The sequence below is a fragment of the Scardinius erythrophthalmus genome, assembly GCF_964197995.2.
Source record: "Scardinius erythrophthalmus genome assembly, chromosome: 3".
In the NCBI taxonomy this organism is placed as follows: domain Eukaryota; kingdom Metazoa; phylum Chordata; class Actinopteri; order Cypriniformes; family Leuciscidae; genus Scardinius; species Scardinius erythrophthalmus.
Window position 1 is genome coordinate 19219024 of NC_138223.1, and position 23534 is coordinate 19242557.

The window sequence follows — 23534 nt, forward strand, 5'->3', positions numbered from 1 at the left end:
AAAATAAGGTCAGCTCAAGTATACTTGTGCTCTGAATTTACTGGTTTCTATTTCCAGTTTTATGTTATTTAGGTAACATTTTTATTTGCAATGCTAAGTGAAGGAATGTAATACATTTCTTACATATTACATTTATTCATAACTTGCACTACTGTTCAAAAGTCTGCATTTATTTGGTTAAACTTACTGAATGTTTGACCAAATAAATGCAGACTTTTGAACAGTAGTTCAACAGTAAAAACAGTAATGTGGTGAAATATTATTACAATTTAAATAACTGTTTCCTATTTCAATATATTTTAAAATGTAATGTATTGCTGTGATGGCAAATCTGAATTTTCAGCAGCCATTACTCCAGTCTTAAAGGGTTAGTTCACCCATGATTTACTCACCCTCAAGCTATCCTAGTGTGTATATGACTTTCTTCTTTCAGCCAAATACAATCAGAGTTAAGGCCCATACACACCGGGACGAATATCGGCGCGCGTTATTCGCCAGCGTTTTTCAACGCGTTTTTTGTGTTCACACTCAAGCGATTTTCGCTGACGATGAGCCGAGTGAACATGCAAATTCATTCCCTGACATTAGATGCCGCTTAATACCACTCCATAACAGTTCTCTTTTATCAAGATTTTTGTAGTCGCTGTCGCGTTTGTCATAGTTCTTTATGTTCCGACACCAACGAGACCAGCAGCTCTACATTCATCTTGCCTTGCATCTTCCTCGTCTTATTTCTTCCCGGCAGTGTTTAGACGCTACTCGGCATATATCTTCTTCGCCATTACGTATGTGTGCTCGGCAAGACCGTTTTGTGTTTGAGCGCCCCCAAGTTGTGTTTTACTGTAACTTCAGAAGCTCCAGACACGTGAGCAAAAGCGCCAATCTCATTGGTCGGATAGTTTTTGACGCGGCGCGTCAAACCAAAAAAAACGAACCCGAGGCGTTTTTAAAAAAATGACGCTTTTACGCGTGGCGTTTTTCGCATCGGTGTGCACACTCACATTGGCGCCCTTTGTTTAGTCACGAGGCCTTAAACGTCGGCGAATATCGCGCGCAAAATTCGTCCCGGTGTGAACAGGCCTTTAGGCTACATTAAAACAAATCCTGGCTCTTCCAAGTTTTATAATGGGAGTGAGTAGCGCCTGAGATTTTGAAGCCCAAAAAAGCACATCCATCCATCCATCATAAAAGTAATCCATTCGGCTGCACGGGGTTAATAAAACCCTGTTTTATACTTCAAATTCGTGACCGGTGTTTTGTTTTGCTCTATCCTCTGCGCTTCCGCGTTCGTCAGTACCTTATGCGTAGGGTCAGAGGTCACTCTTCCGCCGGAATTAGACTCGCGTACAGCCTTTGCCGGAAGCCAGTGATTTTAGTTTATAAAGTTATAAATATGGATATTTTTCTTACAAAAACGCATCGCTTTGCTTCAGAAGGCCTTTATTAACCCTCTTGGGCAGTATGGATTACTTTTATGATGGATGGATGTGCTTTTTTGGGCTTCGGAATCTCTGGCGCTACTCACTCCCATTATAAAGCTTGGAAGAGCCAGGACACTTTTTTAATATACTGTAACTCTGGGGGACTGTGACTTTGTGCTTTTTATACCTTTTTTTTTTTTATGGATGGAAAATCCAAAAGAACAGTATTTATTTGAAAACTTTTGTAAAATTAGAAAATGTTTTTGTTACTTTTGATCAGTTTTATGCCTCTTTTCTGGATGTTTTTTTTTTTTTTTTTTTTTTTTTATATATAAATAATACAATCATACTGACCCCAAACTTTTAAACATTGTGTGTTATTCTATTATTTTGTTTTAAACCTCATTACAACCTTGTTATGTTTACTCAAAATATAACTGTACCTATGTAATATGCTGTTATGTAATCTATATAACAAATATATATTTTTCCCTTCCAGGCAGAGGAGCAACACAGTGAGAATGTTCCTCGAGAGGAAAGGTGAGAATCTCTCTTTACCACAATGCCTTTGAGACTTTAATACAGTAGCCTATTTGCATTTTTTTGGTATCTTTGCTTCAGGTATGGTTAGTACAAATCTGTTGTTGTAAACCCACAATTTGTTGTATATAAAATAGTTTCTAAAATTCTCACGTTCAAAACTTGAAGAACAAAAGTTTGACCTTTTTAGCATCACATGTAAGTTTCTGGGGGTCTATTGTGTACATCCCCTAAACATTTAAATGAAGGCAGGGCTGGCTTGTTTCAACAGTGCATGTCATGGAAAACTAAGCCTCTTTAGGACACCAGCTTTCTGTTCACTCTACATTTGCATTCATATGACTGGCATGACCTAAGATCAACACGCACTGTTTTATTAACTGCATTTCAATAGAAAGATATGAGCACAGTATGTAAACAATGTGCCAGTGTAGTCAAGTGAAGTGAAATTACAAGCAAGCATATACATTTTGCTCAGTATGCATTTTGGAACCAGTTTTTGCGTCTTGATGTTTCTATCCAACATTTATTTCTGCAATATCCCAACATTCAAATGGATGGAAGTCCGGCTAGTACTTAGAACTCATTCCCTCACTTACCCAAGCCTCATTCCCTCACGTATTTGTGGGTTTGACTGTCACTAAATGCAGTTCAGATGATGAGTGATTCATGTATTGGTTGCTTGAATTCTGCAGGAGAAGAAATGAGTTGTATGAAAAACATGATGTGTGGACTCCAAGCCAGTGGTATTTATTTTGATAAGATTTATTACCATCATAAACTGTGGATAATTTGTGTATTTGATCATATTCAAAGAAGACTTAAAGCATCTGTGTTTTTGCATGCAAATTTGTTCACACTCTCTTTTAGTAACTGGAGCTTTTTTTTTTTTACTTTCTCTTTATTTTCCCCTCTTCATTTTATCTTTGCCACATCCTCTCATGCTACCCGTCCCCAACTCTGTAGATCTCATTCTGCTATCTGCCTGTAGCAGATGTTTCATAGTTCACATTGTCTTTTCATTGTTGCCTCAGGGTAGCAGCATGCTCTGTGGTTAAGTCCTAATCAGGGACTATCACCAAGCACAATGGCTGCTTTTAACACAACAGCATCAACAAGACTCAGTTCCTGTATCAACAGCAACGAGCAGTTTCATACCCTTGCTGTAACATTGATGTTGAACACTGCTTAAAAAAAACAACAACTTTCAATGCAGAAAATGAACGCCATATTTAAAAATTGTTTGGTGTCAAACTCAATTCTCCATCATTTTTTATTTACATTTTAGTTTTAATATTTTTTGTTCCATTTTAAATATTTAAATAAACCTGAAGGTGACTCTGGACTCTAAAACAAGGAAGCAGAGATGATGCCTTCACTCTAATAGGTCTAAATTGAGTTTTTGAATGAGTAGAAATTACCAAATTGAAATGAAATCTGTCAAGGGTCCTGTAACAGCGCATAAATAATGGCATAATCATACCACTTACGTAATAATACTAATACCAATAATTAGGGCTGTGCCGGTAAACTTGACAACCGCACCACCGCGGTTGTAAAGCGCCACCGCGGTGGCTGAGTAGTACCGGCGGTGTTTTGTCTAAAAAAAATGTTTGTATATGAATGCTGTTTTACATTAATATTATGACACACAAAGCTTTGTTTACAAAAGAAATAATAGGTTTAGCAATTAAATGTTATATCGCAGCCATGGAAAAGTTTGAATTCATGACGAATGAGAGAGTTGTAGCCTACGTGAGCCCATAAACTTAAGCTTTGTCGGCTTTGAATTCTGGTTTGCGATCTGGTCACCCGATTATTAGCGAATTTAAAAATATTCCATTAGTTATTCCTTATAGAAAGCTTGAATTATCTACTTTTAAACAAAACAATTCAAAACGAAAATAAACCGACTAGCATTATGTTTTCCGTATGAAGTGTGCATTTCTCATCGTCAACTTCATCTTTGCAGCTCGACACTGACACACACACACGCACACAAAACACTTTATTAATAAACAATTCAAATGTCTCCTTGCTATATTTGACACGTTCATAATCATTACTTTTGCCGGTTCTTTGTGACAGCTGTTATGTGCGTTATTTGCAGCACTGCGTCACCCTCCGGTTACATGAACGCGTCACCACTGCATCAGCACCAGAACATGGAGATTTTATTTTAGAGAATGATCGCACAACAGACATTAGAACATTAGATATTCTATAATTAAATCAACTAATCGAATATTCAAAAATCGTGACTCATCCCTGCATGGAATCTCTTTTTTCTTTTCCCATATCTTCACTCGCGTCTCACCCAAAGACGCGTTAAACGTTTCTTCCTTTGTTCGCTTTTAGGTCGATTATTTTCGTATTCTTTACTGTGTTAAAGTAGAAAAACGCTGTAGGACAGATAGCCAACATTTTTACTTGTAAGTCAAATTATTTTTAACACAGTTTGTGCTTGTTAGACATATGATAATTGGTAAGGCGCGTCAAGTTCATTTTGTAAAGCGCGTTTCACACGCGCGGGTGATTTTAGTTTTGCTTTCTCTGGCAGCGCGCAAACAGCTTAAATGCCTTGCCCTTGTGGAAGATAAAATTCGCTCTTCATACCTTTTACAAGTAGAAAACATGTGGATATCAGAAACGAGATCGATGGTCTCTTTCCTGCTCGTGTCCACATCCCTCTCAAAGCGCAGAGCGGTAGGCTTTATCACGCGCCTTTGTGTGGAAAGTTTTTTTTTTTTTTTTAATAGATTCAACTTTATTATATTATGTAAGTTACCAGTATTTACTGATATTTATTTCAATGCTTTTCAGGCTTTAGAGTGTTGTTTCTTTTTTTTTTTTTTCTCAAAACACCCCCCCCCCCCCAACCACCGCAACACCGCCGGTATTTGGGTCCATTACTACCGCGGTGATAAAAAACTGCCACCGTCACAGCCCTACCAATAATAAAAATGAGTGATGATAATTTCATTATGGCAAACTAATATGATAATACAGTCTAAAGTAGTAATAATTTTATTGTATATTTGTTTATACTGTCTATTATTTTTTATGGGCTCGGATCACCCTTTTCATCTTTCACGACTTTGCAGGTATGGGGAAAATGTATGGAATTACAGCTATGAGTATTTAAATATGGTTAAAAGGTTGGTAATGTGTTAAACAGAACTGAGAATACTACTACACACTTATTGGTAGCTGTATCAGCGTTATCAGGTTATCCAAGGTATTTAATAAACACAACAAATATGGGATGTGGTGAAATTAGTCAATACTATTTTAATTCCAACCCGAAGAGCAACAGAATGCTGCTCATTATGCATGTATGCAGCATGCTTTTGGTAATTTCATGGGAGCAGTGTAACAGTCTTTTTTACAGGCAAGCAGAACAGTGCTAGACGGTTGTCCGAATAGAGAAGTGAAATCGTTTGACCACACTGCTTGTGCATCTTTGACACAAGTCAAACACTGTAGAATCAAAAACTCATATGGTCTACATATCTTCAAATCTACATATGTTTCTAAATCTTTTACATTGATCTGTCCAAAAGATGGGTGCTATCTTGTAATGTATAACTCTCTAGAAATGTAACATTAGCAGACATTGAGCTTTTCAGTGCGTTGGACTTATGATAGCATTCATGCAGTGTTAAGCAAGAGAGTGCATAGATGGGACAGAAAACTATTGGGCCTGAGAAGCTATAACACATGCATTGCACCAATAGAGTGGTGCAGGTATGACGTCACATTGTAGGCCAATCGGCAGTTAGCATCACACTGGTTCCCTAAACAGATCATTGCGCAAACAATATATGTGTGTGTGTGTGTGTGTGTCGGTTTCAGAATTGGTGTGACGTAGGGCTGTCACTTTTATGAAAAAATCCTGTTCGATTTTTGAGACATAAGTGTTCATTGAATCGATTGTAAAATCGAAAATTGAAAAATAAAACGCCATATATGGGCAAATCCATGGACAACTAACAGGCATTAGGACGAACGTAAAGAGGGCGCGCCGCGCCTGACGCGCACAAGTCAGCAATATTTCTGATGATTTATTGGCGTGAAGTTTCGCGCACAATGACTAGTGCAACATTCTCGAAAAGCAATAAGCATAGTGGACTGCCATAGCACGCAGCCAAACAAATTTCGCCTATGTAGGCGATAGACCGTTGCCCGAATCTGTATCTGAATGCATGAGACTGTCTGAATACCGGGAAAATTCACAGTTTTGTAGTAAAAAGAGACACATTATGCAGAAGGATCATTGCTGTTATGCGTGTTTGTCAGAGCCTGCAGTTGCAAATGACGCGCGTTCGCTGCGGGCATAACATGACGAGCTGGACGCGCTCCGAGAAAAGACCGTTAAAATCGATTCCCTATTTTCGTTTTCGAAACTTGCGTTGGTTGGTCCGATCGATTGTGCAATCGATTTTCGAACGTAAAGTGACAGCCCTAGTGTGACGGTTATGACGTGAGTCAAATGACAAAACTCATCGGTTATTATATTGCCTATTTGCTTTTTATTTATTAAATACATGCAATTGGTTGATGAAACATTTATTAAAATTAAGATACAATTTGTACAAAACGAAATTCGCTTTAAAGAAATGCTTTCTACAAAGCAAAACTTAATGAAGTGGTAAAAATCATGTCTCACGATTTGCAAAACAAAACTTCATTAAGTGGTAAAAACCCAATATTGCGCATCTTATTATCCTATCTTTTATTACAATTGTTTTTGAGCTAAAATGTAATACACATCATATATACACACTGTATATGTTTCTTTTATCAAACAAGTTTGGGGCCAGTCAAGGGGTAATTAAACTGCACGATCAGTTATCTGTAATGATACGTTGTTTATTATTGCAAATGTTTATTGCTAATGTTTATTATTGGAAATGTTTTTCATTTGTTTAATAAATCTCATAATGATGGCACATCACTATATCATAGTCATAGCTTTTATTTCTATCTTAAACGATTGCGGTCAGGGGGTACTTTGCAAAGAATCAAATACAGTTGGAAACAACGTAGACCAATAATAACACAGACTGTCAACAATTGTTTTTAATTAGTATTTAAACATTCTCTATGATGGAAAATATTTGTAAAAAATATTTTAATACCACGTTTTTTTGCGGTTATAGAGTTCTAATGACGGTGTTCAACTATAACCGTCACACCCCTAATATATATATATATATATATATATATATATATATATATATATATATATATATATATATATATATATATATATATTTAACGCCAATTTTGTCCCGCCGTCCATTCGCCATTGGAATGCGCCGAGTTGTTGTCAGCTCGTGTAGTGTGTAACCCGCTGTTGCAGAAGATTTACGTAGTGTCACATTAGTGTGAACACCACAACGACTTCAAGACTCCAGAGCAAGTCATGTAGTCTGAACAGCACAGCGATCTGCCGACGTTTAAAGTTGTGTATTGTGAACTAGGCATAGCCTAATAAACCCCCTGCTGTCTCTGCCATTTGATATGTTAATCAAACAACAAAAGAAAACGAGAGAATCACTGATCTTCACTGAATAACATTAGTAACTTTAAATTTGAATCAATGTATATTTAATTGATACAGTAAAAACTGCAATATTTTATTTATATTTTTTTAACTATTGGAAGAGTATACTACTGGTGTTCAGAGTTTGCTCTTTGAACTTTGGCCTTGTGTTTGTGTATCTATTGGCAGGGTGTCTGTGACGGCATCTAACTGTGTATTGGAGATTATTGACTATCTACAGCATGCAGAGCAAAGAGAAAGAGACCGTGTTATGGGTTGTCTGAGGTCTATATGATACATGGATTGAGTAGATTTAGAATTTTTTTTTATTGTTTTATCTGCTTATAAAACACATTATTCTATATTATGAAGTCTCTTTTGAAAGCACTTGGCTACGTGGTTATAGAGCTTTGGATTTGAAACACATTTTGAGAGGTCTATATAATACACCTGCTTTATGCAAGCTATGAATATTGGATTGGTCTTTTTGGCATCTAAATGTGTACATAAATTGCATAAAAATCTGTATTAAAACAGTATTTAAGATTTGCTTATTACTCTTGAAATAGAGAATAATATAAACACTATAACAATTTAATATATTTAGTTATTTTAAAGGATTTTCAAACACGTTGACAGCATTATTTTACTACTTTTATTCCCAGAACCTGCCAATTAATCCTGTAAATTTCTTTCTCGAGTCTGTTCTTTCTCATGAGATAAATGAGACGATCTGTTATTTAGTATGTGCAAAACATATTTTGGGAAAAGCCTATTTCTGCTCAAAAATTAATCCAGGAAATTGTACAAAAAAACGTAGGTAATTTTGTCAGAGAATTTCAGGAAGCTATGTTTTAATATGTTTGAATACTGTTTTTGGTGAACAGATCCACATCAGGATTCACAATATTGTATGATAAGTATGATTTTAAGTAATGGACATTAGATGGTTTGTTGTTTTCATATCTTGTGTAATGTAACAAAGTACTATTGCCTAATTGTAAATCATTCTTGATTGCGTTTACATTGTTTTGTCCACTATTTCAAATCTTAGAACATTTTAGCACTTCCAGCAGTGCTTTCAGGATGTTACACCATGTTTGTCTCACAAGTAAATGGAGTCTGTGAACATTTGTTCTTCATTGCATAAAACATTCTTGGTTGGGGGAGGAGATGCCACAATGACTGCTCTTTATGGCCTATATTGTTCATTTTTAAATGTAGTGAAAGACTAGTAAATCAATGAATCCATAAATGATAAAAAGTGTTATATGCAAAATATGCAATGAGGGGGAGGGGGGGGTGTAAACTTGATTCCATTTCAGTGAATATATTATTTTAAATATATTTTTTAGCAAGTGTGCATTTAATTGATCAAAAATGACAGTAGAGACTTTTGTATTGTTACAAAACATTTGTATTTAAAATAAACACCGTTCTTTTGAGCTTTCTATTCATAGAATGAAAAAAAAAATGAAAATAATAAACAAATTATATGTTAAATTTAATGTCCTTAACTATGCAAGCCAAGCCAATGGCAACAAAGGCAAAAAGGCGACAGTGGCAAGGAACTAAAACTCCATCAGGTGACAGAGAATGGAGAAAAAAACCTTGGGAGAACCCAGGCTCAGTCGGGGGGCCAGTTCTCCTCTGGCCAATGAACGAACAGTGTATGATTATGATCCAGACAGCACTAATAGGTCAGAAGTCAGATTGGATTGGAACAATCAGAATATTATCCAGTTCCATGCGGTTGAAGATCGGAGTCATCACGCTGGTATGGAGACGGGTTTGTTGAGGATCAGTGGAAGTTTAATGGGACTAATACAATTTTTTTAAAATGCTGACTTTTTCAATTCACAAAACATGCAGTATACAATGCATGTTAATATGATTTTGACTCATATTATGACAATTTTTTTTTGTTGTTGTTGTAAAGTTGTATCCAATTTTCCAACTTCGTTGCCATAATAAAGTAACACCTAAAACCACAAGAACAACTTTACAACTCAGCATGAAATGAAAATTCACTATATCTTTTTTTTTAAACGCATATTATAGATGTTATCGTAAACCATTAATTCGTGCATACATTTCTTTCTTTTTTTTTAAAGAACAGACCTTGTAATATATAACTCTTTGCACGCCATTGAGATTTTCTTTTTCATTTTTGACACAGCGTTTCTCCACCATTGACAAGTTTTTCAGTTTTTTTTAGCTTTGTCTCTGGTGACATATGCCAGACTTCTTCGATCATTAAGTTAATTTAAACTAGTGATGCAGCGATCATGATTTCTCATGGCCGATTGCCGATTTTTTTACAAGGAAATTTGTCGTTTCTGATACTGGTTGCCGATTATTTTTTGTATTTTTTTTTTTTCTTTTTCTTTTTCTTTGAATAGGCAAATTTATTTGTTGTTTGCTCTATTGCAGGCCAAACTGTCCTTAAATAAAAACAATTATATATCTGTAGCAAATTGAAATCAGAGGCAACCACTGCGTTTTAATCACAATCCAAACCAAGATGCTAAATTTCAAGATTTAAAGCAAAAGTAGAAAGGTCTGACTTTAGCTTTGTGAACAGCTTTTTAGCTTTTTGAGACAAGTCAGTTCCCTCCAGAGATACATTCATATAAACACCCACCCCCAATTTAATATTTATATTTTTCTTCCGACATTTCTAGCATTGCGAACAGTGAGCTTGCTGTGACCGGTACAGGATTTTCTGTGCTCTCCTCTCCTCTTTGCGTCCGTCTTCAGCGTGTCCCGTCTCTGGCCTGTGTTAACGCCATTTTTACAGACTTTTAAATATTTCCACACAAATAACAGTTTGGTAAATGATTGCAATGCAGTTTTTGTGCAAGTCAGAAACAGATATCGGCTAAAAAAAAAAAAAACTGTCAATGCCCCTGCAAGCTGCCTCCACTTTTGAGTGCAACACCCACATCTAAAAGTCCAGTCAACAACTGACGAATAGCACCAAGTCCCCGTCCTGAATATTTTTTTACGATAATCCTTTATCTGACTGAGTGGACACCAGAACTCATTCGTAAATGTGGCATTAGGGCCTCCTGAAGTCCCAATTTGAAGATAGCCATAGTGTAGAGTATGTTCTGCAGCTCCCTCTCTCTCTCTCTCTCTCTCTCTGGTTGCTAGTGCTAATTTTCACACCTCCTGCTGTGATACGCCCTCTCATCTCTTCCTCTGCCCTCTGCCAACACCACAAATAGCTTCAGCTCCTGGCATCAACTACATTCCATTAAGCCCAAAACATTCCACAATGTTTCTTCTCTGGATCATGCACACTAATATTTAGGGCAGTGTGCTTGTCATGTGTATTTCAATGAAGGAAAAAAAAAAGAACAATAACAAAAGGCAAAACAAATTAGCCATCCAAGTTAACCATGTGCATATTATGCATTTATTTTCCTCTTGAATTGTAGAGGGATGATTGTGTTTCTGTGTTTGTTTTGGTAACCATTATGTCACATTGACACCAACTAGTAGCAACACATTTATTGCGTGTGTGCTTATTGCTTCTGTCATGTGACCCTCTGTTGTGTAGCAACCAGTAACCGTGGTCACCTGTCACAAAGCTGTGCCAAATCTAAATCTATTAGATATATTGAAAACAGAGCTGATAATATTCTTTTTGTTTACATTAGTCTATGGATTTTGCCATTGAAAGAACAGTGTGTTTGTATGAATTTCGGATTAAATCTATTGCTTTCCTTGAAAGTGTTGAGTCATAGGTGTTGAATATGATAAACCACCAGGTCAGAGTCCATCAAAAGTGTCAGGACAATAAAATCCAAATAAATTGAATGATGAAGACAAAGGTATGGAATTATCCTATTGCTTAGGTGTTAAGTCTTAAAACAGCTAAATCGACATACAATATTTATTTTGAAGATATTTTTACGGAGAGATATCATGGGACATACATTAACCTTAATATAAATATAAAATAAACATATATAGGTTATAATAACTACAAATACTTAGTATTATTATTATTATTACTATTATATAATAATAATAATAATAACAACAATAATAATAGGGTAAACGTACCTATTAAGCTCACTAAAATCTACATTGAGACATTTTTAGTGCACAAGATATTGGTTTTAGTACAAGAAGTTATTTTAAAATAAAATATTAATCTCTCACACTATAATATTTCATTTTATTTTAAATGACAAAAGTATTTCAATTAAGATGTACATCATTAAATATAAAAAGTCTGGCTGTGCTTAATGGGTACGTTTTGTACCCTTTAAGCACACCCCTGTTCCCAATAAGCTCACAACAAGTTTTATTAAAAATTCTTGTTTATTTTAAACAACCTTTTTAAGGAATAATTGAAAAAAGTTTTATTTGAAGGCACAGAGTCAATCACAAAAAAACAGAACACTAAAATCAAGCAACAAGGCATTCAATTTGATCAGGTAGCCTATCCTATTCATAGTGATGTGTCATTCAAACTCATTGCAACATCTAGACTAGTCCACGTTCTGGTAACACATATTGAAAAATCAAATAACAAAACAAACCAATGTGCTCCTTAAAGGGATACTCCACTTTTTTTTTGGAAATAGGCTCATTTTACAACTCCCCCAGAGTTAAACAGTTGAGTTTTACCGTTTTCGAATCCATTCAGCCGATCTCCGGGTCTGGCAGTATACTTTTAGCATAATTAATTAAACCGGACAGGACCATTAGCATCTCTCTCAAAAAAATGACCAGAGAGTTTCGATATTTATCCTATTTAAAACTTGACTCTTCTGTAGTTACATCGTGTACTAAGACCGACGGAAAATGTAAAGTTGTGATTTTCTAGGCTGATATGGCTAGGAACTATACTCTCAAAATCGCAACTTTTAATTTTCCGTCGGTCTTAGTACACGATGTAACTACAGAAGAGTCAAGTTTTAAATAGGAAAAATATCGAAACTCTTTGGTCATTTTTTTTGAGAGAGATGCTAATGGTCTTGTCCGATTTAATGATCTATCTATGCTAAGCTATGCTAAAAGTGGTACCGCCAGACCCGGAGATCGGCTGAATGGATTCGAAAATGGTAAAACTCAACTGTTTAACTCTGGGGGAGTTGTAAAATGAGCTTATTTCCAAAAAAAGTGGAGTATCCCTTTAACTCTCTGGGTCAGAGCTTTCCTGTCTACTCCAAACTTCTTGGACAGATACGACAGGTTTCTGATGGCTCTTTCTTTGTATAGATGACATGCCTCTTTCATTTTTGGGCATACACTATAGTTTCGTCTAGCTTTTGTCATCTTACGACTGTGAAAGTAATTTATTAATAATTTTTTTGAAGATTAACATAGTGACAACCATCAGTTAATATTTAAATTCTGATTATGAAGTATTTACATGGACGTTCAATGTGGATGAGCTTAAAGGGAGCACACACTGTGCTTAATTGGAGCAAAAACATTTTTTAATTAATAAATATTAAATTAAATTTAAAGGAAAATATTTAGCTAAATTAATAATCTAGGTAATGTATTAAGTTTATACCAATTTTAATATGAACAACTATAATTGACAATATCTATGAAATTATGCTTTTTCTAATAGATGTCACACTGAAGCTGTGTGATTGTCATAGTAGTGCACCCTTTAAGCTCACCTAACAATAATATGAATTCTTTAAAAATTACAGCAGTTTAAAACCACAGACTATCAATAAAATGTAAAATTATAATATTATGGATTTAAAAGTACAAGCCATTAATGCCTGTGAAGTAATATATTAGTGTAGCACACAATCTTATACAGCTAGTAAGCTAGCTATGTTCGTAGCATCTGGGCTATGTTGCTAAAACTATCCTTTAGATCTAACTGTAAATATTTCCCACATCCAGGTTCCAGGTTATAATATGCAAAAGTCTAAACATTAATCTCTTAATTTTGCAATAAGAAGACGTACTTCTTCAAAATAAATGTTTAAACATATAAAAAATGCACATTTGAGGGGCTCCTCTTCTGGTGAAAGTTTTCAGACAGCTTTCAAAATAGCCGCCAGACAGTGTGAACACATGGATACACATATCTCAGTGTGCAATGGTATGATTGGTTTAAAATTACAGGAGGTATATAGTAACAAACACATCAATTGGTTAATACATCAAATAGGATAATACATTGCTCATTCTTTTTATAATCTGAGCTCCAAGATGGGATTGTGCTTAATGGGTACTTGAGCTTAATAGGTACGTTTACCCTAATTGTATGATTAATCTAATCTATATAATCTAAACTAAATACAGTATATATAGATAAAGTCAGTTGTACATTGGATCTCAAACTGGATTTTTTATTTTTTAAATACTGAAGATATTTCTTTTGTTTTAATTACGATCTGATCATAAAATATGATCGTAATATATAATATAATATAATATAATATAATTAATATACTGAATGTTCAGACTTGACCAGAGAATATACTTTGTCAAAAGTTTGAGATCGACTGTTATAAAGGATTGAAAGCAGCAGTTTTCCATTATTCTGTTTTTCATTTTGCACAAACTGCTGAAATAGTTTTGTGGACATTTGCAGATGCACCTTGTCCAATTTATGTAAAAAAATATATATCAGCAGACACACATGCCTGTACTTCATTGGACATTGAATAACCAAAAACACACTGCTGAAGCATAAAGTGAAAAGACCAGAATCTAGTTGAACATAGGCTACATTTTACTTGCAAAACATCCAAATCAAGCTCCAGCTGAGGATAGCTTGATACACACTGTTGATAAAACAGGGTTATTCTTGTTATTTAAAGGGTGAAAAACACAAAACTCAAAATGGTAAAAAGTAGGGTATCATCATAAAAAGTCTCATCACTCTCATGTTTGTTCAAAGTATAAACCGCATTCATTTCCATTGTTCAGGGAAGGCATGTTATGTGATTATCTTTTCAAATCATGGACACTTTTCAAATGTGCATTTCATTAAGATAGATTATAAATAACAATGGTTGAACTCCGATGAGCTACTCAGTGTCATTTGTACACGCCTACCCCTGCATTATTTAAATTTCCTACAACTTCCTGTTTCAGCTCACACAGGAAATGAGCTGTACACACTATTTGAAGCATCAACATTTTTTTTTTCTTTTGTGATGGGAAGTGATGCTACTGCCAGCAAAGTTGTGTGTGTGTGTGTGTGTGTGTGTGTGTGTGTGTGTGTGTGTGTGTGTGTGTGTGTGTGTGTGTGTGTGTTGAAATGTCAATTATTAGTTGTAAACTTGATTCCATTTCAGTGAATATATTATATTTTAAAAATATTTTTTAGCAAGTGTGCATTTAATTGATCAAAAATGACAGTAAAGACTTTTGTATTGTTACAAAACATTTGCATTTAAAATAAACACCGTTCTTTTGAGCTTTCTATTCAAAGAATGAAAAAAAAGAAAAAGTAAAATTCCATAAAAATATTAAGCAGGACAACTGTTTCAACAAAATGTTTCTTGAGCAGCAAAACAGCACATTGTCACCTTCCTAAAATAAGTCATTTGATCATCAAAATGACTTGGGCAATTATTTTAGGAAGGTGGCGATATTAGAATGATATCTTAAGGATCATGTGACATAGAAGACTGGAGTAATAGATCTAAATGATCATTCAGCTTTGCAATCACAGGGATGTTACATTTTAAAATATTTAAATAATAATAATTAAGAGGTTGTTGTTAAAAAAAAAAATCCTTTAGGTTTCAGAACTCAAAACTTCTTCATTAGTATAAAAACAGTTTTTATTGAAACGTAATAGTGCAACCTTTTCTGCAGAAGATCAGTGCCTACTTCTACATCATTGCCTCTTTAGCCCCGCCCACCGATTCACACGTCATGTAGTCGTAAATACGAGAGAAACGCAAATACATGAATACTCCAGCAACAAAACTATAGCGATACTAAAACTATATGTCTGGGTTCACAGCAACATCCAGAGGCGCACCCAACTCTGTGAATTTCACCATATTCTCCAGAACGTGTCAATGAGCTCTCCGTTGATTGGCTTGCGCGACAACGCGTCATGCAAATTTCCCGCTTGTGTTGAAATTTTTCAACTTGCGCAGAAGGCTCGTTTGAGTCGAATATCCCGTGTCCGTGGCAATCGTGCCCAATTTACGCAAATTTGCGTCTATTAGTATCTTTGTGTAAATTCGCTTTTGGTGCGCACACACCGTAAGACACTTTGTTTGTTCACTTCATTTTACTGCAGATTTGGTTTTAAACAAGACAGTGTTCGATGCAGGCTTTTCAGAAAGACTGAAAATAAAAGACGATGCAGTGTCGCCTATATTGGATCTGACAGTAATGTTGCAACACAAGTCTGAGTAACAGTGTTTTTACCATGTGTCACATGTATCTTTGTCAGTATATATCAAACAATGTATCAGAGTATTTATACTGTAGCGCCACAGTCAAACTGTGAATAGTTGTGATTTGCTGTTCTTTCCTTTGCTTCGGCATTTATGGGGTTAATGCGGGGGATTCCCGGATACGGAACGTGGCACGTAGAGAACGATGCTTTTGCTATTGTTTTGATCTAAGCCATTCGCTGTAATAAAAAAAAACTTAAGTGAGCGAGATCTTCTGTTTTGTTATCAATAAGACATTACAACATGTTTAAATTGATTTAAGACATGACACTGTAAATGTATGCATTTAAAACTTTATCGTAAAGGATGAACGATGAATAGCATAAGTACGAAAGTGTGATAATTCATCATTTTGTTTACATGAAACACCGTAAGTTATCATTTGTCAACTCAATTAAAGGCCCGTTCACACCAAGGACGATAACTATAAAGATAACGATAAAGATATAATTCTAAAAATCGTTCTCCATGTTAAAGAATAACAGAGTTCACACCACAACTATAACGATAAAGATATGAGGAACGAGATCGTTGGGATCACTTTCAGAACGATTTTTTTCCAGCAGTCAAACGATAAAACACTGACAGTCAATCAGAATCCATTCTAATTTAAAGGTCTCGCGCATTTAAAATGGGGCGGGCGCGCGTGTGCTTAGAATAAAAAGACCGTTATCGGTCGTTGGTGTGGACGCATATATAGTTATCTTTATCGTTATCTTTATAGTTATCGTGCTTGATGTGAACGGGCCTTTTATTACTGTGACAATTTTATTTGCCACAACCTAGACTTATAAAACATATGTAATATGCATAAATGTTTCACAGTTGTTTCAACTATGTAACGAGATCATTTTAAACACAGGAAGTTTTCAAAAACAGTTCCACACGTGTAATGGCAGGGACGTTGAAAATTACTTTAATAAGCAAAACTGTTACCCAGTCAGTGTGTGTTTACTTCCAAGTCTTAAATATGGCACTCCTATCAAAATGGATGTTACAAAAGGCCCAAAACAGGATAGAAAATAGCCTATTACTTCTAAGGATGGTTTTGGTTATGTTAAAACTTGAACAACATTAAATGTGGACCTCAGATTACATTGTAAAATAAAATTTAACTACATGCTTTCATATGGACAAATAGTCAATAGCTACACAGATTAAAGTTGTTAGCTGTATATGTTTAATTCACTATAAAGAACCAATTCATAAGAGTCATTTGTTCAGGATTCAGACTACATTGGTTGCACTCTGTTTTTAAGTCTTATTGTACGAGAACAGTTTCCGAATTATTAAATGTTGGTATTGTTAAAGTAATGAAATATTCTGAATAATAACCGTTTCTTAGTTCCCGACCATAAAAGAGTGGCATTACAAACAGCCAACTGCCTTTCATACAAAAAACTGAAGAAATAAGCTCACTTGAAACTCTTACTGTAGTTCCTGTTTCAGCATAGACTGTACCCACAGGTTAAAAATTAGTGCACTTGATAGTCGATCATCTGATGTTCATGCAAATCAATTTTTTGCTGTGCAGTGATTCAGTGAATCTTTACTCACTCTCTGAGCCAGTGCACAGTGTTTCTGTTTTACCTCCAGGAAATATGTTCAGGGTACAACATTATGCCTTAGAGAAAGTCAAACACACTTGATTGTGTTTTTGTTGACATTTCTTGACAGGATCATGCAATGTTTTGCTGCTTTCAACACCCGTCAGCTGCCATTTGAAAACACAGCAGGCTGATGAAATTTTGGATATCCGGTATCAGATCTACCCAGTGAATTTTTACACACTCACTCAGTGATGGTTGTCTGAGCGACTTGAATTCTGTGTAGCCCAGAATTTAGATTAAGATGACTGCCATAAAGGTTAATAATGTGAACATGTTTTACCAGTATGATAATGTCCAGACAGAGTATATGAGGCCCAGGAACCTGTGACCTTTCTTTTTTTTTTTTTTTAAGTCAGTTTACATTTGATGCTCTTCCAGGTTCTCCAGGTTTGATTTACTTTGTTCATTTGCCTTTTATGGAGAACTCTGAAAGCTGTTCAGAGTTATAAACAAGTTCTCTGAGGTTCTGATGCTACATAAAAGTATTGTTGGTTTGTTTCATAAGATCTTTCCTGGATTTGGTACAGAAGTGATTCATACCTCGAGTTCTCCTCTTTCTTTTGGTAATCAGTTATGAAGGCCACTGATATGTGTGTCTTTATGTCGGAGTTCCCAGCTGTTGAAAGCCTGGACAAGCCACTGACAGTGTCGAAAGGAAGGATTCCCCCACGACTCAACAGATGGTCGGTTCCATTCACCGGAACCCGCTAGAGCTCCAATTTTGGAACATTAAAAACAACAATTAGATAAAAGAGGGGTCAGGCATTTTATTAATAAACAAGTGAGTAGATCTATAACTATTCAGAGCTGGTTATGATAGATATTTGTGCAGTTCCTCAAGATTAGCTATTGCTTTTGGCTTTAAGTTTCAGGAATGGTAATCCATGTCAATAATGTCTGTTTTCAACCCTTTACACACACAAACGCATGAGCATTTAACTTCAATTCCAATTCAAAAGCTTTTGATTAGCCTATTTTGATTTTTAAATTGTTTTGATTAGATTTGTGTAATTTGCCATTTTGAAGGATTCATTAAAAGAACCAACTCAAAAGACTCATTAGTTATAGGAATCAGGCTACTCTTTTTTTTTTTTTTTTTTTTTTTTTGCATGCAGCCTTCAAGGACAACTTAACAAAAAAGATTTTAAATTGAATTATTTTATAGACAGACTCTAAAATATGAATGTAATTTCTTTTGTCATGTGCTAAAGATTCTGCAGTGGAGAAACCTTGTAAATTTGGATATCATGATGATATTTGAAAGTGTGACAGTGACATCTGCAATTAAAATCTTTGGAAAAGTACTTGTATGTATTGTATTTTTTTTTTACATAACCCCTGAAATTAAGCATAGAGTAGAAAGGATGTGGGATTTTAAGTATCTATATCACAGTGAATCGGACAAATACTTTTTTACACAGTTTTTCATTTTACTCAGTAGTACCAAAACTTGTTCAGCTTATTCATCTCAACTCAACAGCAAAACTTCTTGGAACAATTTCATAGCTCTTTTTGTTTGCCCTGTTCACCTGCATTATTAGGTGTTTTCAGAGAAACGGTGCAATTTATTAAGTATTAGGAGAGTATAAACAAAAGTGTTGATCATTTGGTCTGCTTTGACCTGCTGCCCACTTTAGCTTCCTGTTGTTTTTAGTTTCCTGTCACCCTTTTGCCACACTTGTGTTGTATTTTTCATTATACTTCTCTGGTGTTTTATTATAGCTCACTTTGGAGTTTGTGTTGTTTTGTGTCAACTCAATAACTGATGGATGTTCATTTAGCTTTTCTCCATTTTTCTCTTATGTTCATACTAAATCATAATTTTCTGAAAAGTGTTTCTCAGGAGGAATGAAGTCACTCCCTGAGACTGCCAACAAACGATGCTCTGTTTGTGGTTTTTTGACATCCATGCATGTGAAACGATGACATTGTGTGAAAAAGGAAATTTCCTTTCGCTTTGTCGAACTAGTGAAATCGTCCAGGCTAAAAACAACAACAAAATCAGTTCTTAACGCTGATTTGAATAAGGGTTTTGCATCATGAGATCTGCATGATCTGAGGTTTAAAATGCTTGGTTACATAGCACTACATAATACTTCATGGGCTACATAGTCATATTGTTTTGATTTTTTTCAAAATGTCACCACTTTTCAGCATATCGTATACATATTCCCCACCATCCCCAGAGAGTAGCTCTTAAGACGTCCTGGTGGTTTGATTCTCTTGCTTTGTACTTTTCAAAAAGCATTTTTTTTGTTTTCTTGTTTTTTATTTATACTGTATATGTAGGCCTAACTCCTGTATTTTTGTAATTCAGTTTTTGCCATGAAGATAGCCACATATGCTTACATGGCATTAAATAAAACTTTACTGATACTGTCATTTTTAAAGTACCTATTCATGTAAAAAGCATCAATCTGCATGGCATTCACATTTCTTTCTTTCTTTTCTCCTTCTCAGTTCCTCGTTTTATGTGCAGGAGAGTGGGAGACAGCTCCAGTTTCAGCCGCCCACACTGGACTTCGGCCCACAGTAAGAGTTTTATATTTCATACATTTTACCCACAAATATCAGCATATACTTGGTCCATAATAGGCTTATAAAAATGTTAGTAGCTAATGGCAAAGCCAGGAAAATACATTTTCGTTTTTCAAACCATACCATAATATATTAAATGGATATTTTTTTTTATTTAAAAGAAGTTACATCATATAAATAAGAATTTTTTTTGTCTTTGATGTAAAATTTAAGTGTTTCTCAAATAAGTAAACATGGTAAGTATTTCTCAAACAAGTAAACATTCTCCTACTATTAGCTGTGCAACACTGTGCAGTTTTTTTTTTTATTAGGAAAAACTTTGTTCATGTTTAAATGTGGAAGGCTTTTTTGTCAGTATTGTTGTGGACATCCAACGCGTGCACACAGAAAAGGTGAATTTTATTGTAATTTTAAACCATTCAAGTGCAAGACCCACGCTGTTTTCTGAGGCGCGCACATCCAAAACGTGCGCACAGAAAGCTGCCTCTCATACTTTTTCGCGTCTTTGCTTTTGAACGGACAAATGTAGACACAAATGTCAAAATATTAAAAAAAACACAGTCGGTTGTGTCTTAAGTGAATGTAAACAGTTGACAAACAAAAGGCATGATAATATATTTGATCAGCTAAGTGGCAGCACCAGAGAAAATTCATTTTCTTGTTTGAAAACCTTTTGCAACTATATTTGTAATGTAGGCCTATAAGTGCAGTATTATTTTACATTTACAGTTTCTGTACCTGAATACCTGAAAATCTTAAATCGGATCTTTGTTCAGTTGTATTTATTTGTGTGATTTGTTAATTTGTTTTTGTTCTATAACAACAAATGTTCGAAGCTTTGGAGGGAAGGGGTTGAACAAATTCTTCTCACTAATAAAGGCAGGAATCTCTGTGTCTGTCTGTTTGCATTTTGATTATGTCGAGAACCGTTCATCCAATCGACTTCGCATGTGGCGGGTGTGTTGCTGCGGACCCAAGGGAGTGCAGTGCAGTGTCACATTTTGGTGCAATATGGACACGCGACACATTCAGAATTAATACACGTTTAATGAACTACAGAACAGCGTGAGCCGGAAGCGGTGCGCTTCACGTGGCAGGGCTTATACGCTCCGAGAACGGACACTTCACTAGTGATACAAAACTCACAGGTCTGTAAAGAGCAATACTTTTAATAAAGGTAGCCTAACATTTTTCTATTGTTTATATATCAAAACCGGCAAACAAATCAATCCCAAAGAAATTAGCAGCACAGTAATTACTGACACAGTAAAGGGTAGGCTATTTAAATAAAAGAAGAACGAAAAATAAATGAACGGACTGTAATAAATAAAGGACACGGTAGGCTACTTTTAATAACAGCATCACACATTTCAATTAACGAACAGTTTAAATAAAATTAAATGAATTTCCTTATATAGAAAAAAACAAACTGTAATAGGTTAAATAGAACAAGGTAACGTTAGGCTGGCTAACAGAATTAGCGCAGCTCACATTTCAATAGATGTGACGTCCCAAAATCTCAGGTTTGAGTTTTAACAAGCTCATATATTTCACAGTAGTGATCACGGGTAAAAAGGCTAATACATTTTGTTTCTGTTATTCTATTTTCTGCTATGTCAAAGCAACTCAGCTTAACCCAAAATACAAGCTCAGACATGCGCTTCTGTCCATACAAGCTCATGCAGGTGTGTGCCCTAGACAGAGAATACTCCAGTTGCAGGGAACACTTTAGTAGGCTAAAAAGAAGCAAATGTATAACGAGGTTGGGTTCCTTCAACTGTCCATCCTGTTAAAAATGGCTATTTATCCAGACTTGGCTCACTGTAAAAGGCATGTTTTGGGTTAAATATAACTTAACAGCTTTATAGAATACAAAGATTTACAAAAAATATCAATCTGTTTATGATGTGCAGAAATATTGGCTGTAACAAAGAATTTTAAAATTGGTTATACTTTCAAAACCATGTGACAGTCACTTATTTTGTGGCAGTTGCCTTCTAGACTTCCATTGCAAGTCCATTGCTATAAACACAAATAGTTTTATATTTAAAAATTAAGGGTTGAAAGTTATTTTATTTGTTAATAGTCAACTTGCCACAAATGCTGTCCATAAAGTCAAAATGGTATTTTAAAGTCTGCTCTATTTTAAAGCTGAACTTGGCTTGTGGCTGAACTCTGCAGACAGGATGACCAAATATGGCTGGAATTTCTTTTCTTCTGATGGAAGAAAAGTGGCAGAGTTTGGAGTCTACTGCACTGATTTAATTTTGATCTTAAGAAATAACTACAGTTGTAAAGTTGTAGATGTTCCAATGCTGATAGTCCCATTTGTTGGAAGCATTACTGGAGGTTGTTACCTTTTATTAGGACAACATGGAGCCAGATTTCAGAGCTATGTGTGCAAAATTTTCTTGGTGTGATTTAGATCTGCAACAACTAATAGCTAAAATTGATAATTGTTAATGAAAATACTTCTTTACACTGAATACTAAAAATACAAATTTTAGTTTTACCTTTAATTATTTCTATGTTTAAAAATGTTTCCAAAGCATTTTTTATTAAATGCTTCAAAGAGGGTCCCAGTCATGTAATTTTCATCAGGGCATAAATGTAGTAGTAGAAGTAAACACACGCACACACAGACAGACAGACACACACAAAATCTAAAGGTGTTGGTCATGGCACATATATAAAGAAGGAAAAATGAACGTGCAACTTTTCCCCAAATGCAAAGAATTTGAACATTTTATGACCTTTCAAGGTGTCTCATTTTGCCAGGACATATCTAGCATTTTACTATTATATTTTTAGAATCTGAACATTTTAGTTTTTAATGAGGAAATGACTCATCCTAACAAGAAGTGTGTATTGTTGTTTAACTTGAAATACTTAGAACATGTGCTTACATGTCAATCATAAGTAGAGCAACAGAGAAAGGAGTGCACAACCAATATAACATGAGATGTCAGATTTATGGTTTATATGAACTATAATTGAAATCCTGTGTGTAACACAAGTAATTATATAATATATAATCAGTAACTGGTGTGAACTGTTAAATTTCATATATCATACTCTTCCTCTTTCCACCTCTTAGCTAGTTTCATGTTCTTTTAATAGTATTTATTAATATTATAGTAATTTTATATTGATTAATCAAATGTCAAAATGCAGCCTAAGGTACAATAAACACTTTTGATTATCATTTATGAACACCTAACAGCTTTAGGCCTATATGTTTTGTAGGGCTGTAAATCTTTGTTGACAGTGGATCCATTTGATTCATGATTCTTTGGCATTACAAACATTGTAAATGAGAGTGACTAGAGATGGAAAGGTTATTAAAAAATAAATAATAATAATATTCAGTATTTAATTAGTAACCTAATCCAAACATTACAGCCTGAAAATAGTTATCCTCAGGGTTTCCTGAAGGTCAATATATAGCCTAATGAAATGATTG

At 34.9% G+C, this 23534-nt stretch overlaps 1 protein-coding gene across 4 annotated transcripts in view; it reads left to right on the forward strand.

Moving 5' to 3' along the window:
• Positions 1-23534, forward strand: part of tmem131l (transmembrane 131 like) — a 67639-nt gene that overhangs the window by 14434 nt on the left and 29671 nt on the right. For all 4 annotated transcript variants that reach the window (XM_081362076.1, XM_081362075.1, XM_081362077.1 and 1 more), the window contains exons 3-4: positions 1921-1961; positions 19994-20065. In XM_081362076.1, the coding sequence (XP_081218202.1) occupies positions 1921-1961; positions 19994-20065 (113 nt within the window). The remainder of the gene's footprint in view (positions 1-1920; positions 1962-19993; positions 20066-23534) is intronic.